Raw genomic sequence first — 1,453 nt, 5'->3', positions numbered from 1 at the left:
TAATATGATAAAATATTTTATTAACTAACTTTTTGAATATTGTATATTAGTATATGTGTATATATATATATACACTCACAAACGTTTCAAGCAGATATGTATACCTACCTCAACGTGAATAACCTTCTACATTTTTTTTATTGATCATTTGTGAATAATATTAAACAAATAGTTTTAGATAAAAATTACATCTCAAAATGTTCTAGAAATGAACATAATTACAACAATTACACGTAATTACAACAATTATCGATGAGTGAACTTGAGGCGAATACCATTAAGAGGTCTGAGTACCAATTCCAAAGATGGTTCAAGTTCTTCTCTTTTTTGTGTTGTTTCAAGAATAAATCTCTGGATGATTCGTGATAACACGACTTTCTCTTCTATCATGGCAAATCTTTGTCCTGAAATCACAGAAAAAAACATATTAGTTTTATTTAATGTACATAATAACAAAGTTATCGTCCAATCGCATTTAGGTTGTTAAAGCAGAACATTGAAATAGATGCTATTGTAGCGTAGAATATATGTTTAGTAGCAAATGTTGAAATGGCTGCATGTATATCACTAGAAGAATTCTTACAAAGAAGAATAGATTTAAGAACTATATATTTACTACATAAAAATATATTTTAATCATTGGTTGTTGATGAAATATAATCAAAATGTAGAATCTAGTTGAATGAGGTAATGTATGCAAGAAAGTTCAGAAATGTAGAAATAACAGCTAAGACGGTATCAGAAGGCATCAAGAGGAATATAGAGGAAATTGGAATAGAGTGCCCCAGTAGAACTGTTACAAAAGGTTTGTCTCTTTGACACGGTCAGAATAATCAGGAAAGTATTAGGTAGCTGAAAAGAACAGATAGCATGGTGCTGTAGCCTGCAGGTAGCAAGCTCGCCATGTATGCAAGACTCCAGCAGTTTCAACAAAACCTGTGATAAAAGGAAATAATAATAATAAGTAAATAAAAGCTTACCTATACAGTTACGAGGTCCTGCTGAGAATGGTATAAAAGCATATGGATGGATGTTCCTATCTTCTGTAAGAAATCTATCAGGATCAAATCTATCCGGGTCAGGGAAGTTTTCTGGATCTCTATGCAGAGCAGAAATCATTATTGACACAGATGTACCTTTCTTTACTTCATACGGACCTGGAGAAAATAATTCCAACAATTCAAGTTTTAGTCACTCTCATAAACAGATATAATAGTCTTTGCAGTTATTTTTATTAGACAGCAATGGGTGGGACTCTGTACATATCTACCATAGGTTTTCCTTGGTAGAAAGTTATCTATGGAAGAAAGTGGTATAATCTGAATTTGATAAGAAATCTGGTGAGTTGGATGATAACTTAAAGATGTATGTCAGCGAGGAAATGACTTGTGATAAGCGGTTAGCAAGCGTTTTCTTAAGTGAAAGTCTATGATCATTTTAGGTGGATTTCGTA

General features: G+C 32.1%; 1 protein-coding gene across 1 annotated transcript in view; it reads right to left on the bottom strand.

Moving 5' to 3' along the window:
* LOC106876141 (cytochrome P450 4V2) overlaps positions 1 to 1,453 on the bottom strand; it is a 41,811-nt gene continuing 40,358 nt past the window's right edge. The window contains exons 14-15 of the mRNA XM_052968085.1: positions 981 to 1,190; positions 1 to 404 (exon numbers count right to left, since the gene is read on the bottom strand). Of these exons, the coding sequence (XP_052824045.1) occupies positions 247 to 404; positions 981 to 1,190 (368 nt within the window). The 3' untranslated portion in view covers positions 1 to 246. The remainder of the gene's footprint in view (positions 405 to 980; positions 1,191 to 1,453) is intronic.

This window comes from Octopus bimaculoides, chromosome 5 (genome assembly GCF_001194135.2).
Source record: "Octopus bimaculoides isolate UCB-OBI-ISO-001 chromosome 5, ASM119413v2, whole genome shotgun sequence".
NCBI lineage: Eukaryota > Metazoa > Mollusca > Cephalopoda > Octopoda > Octopodidae > Octopus > Octopus bimaculoides.
Note: the sequence above shows the minus strand (reverse complement) of the source record. Positions and strands in the feature narration are given on the sequence as shown.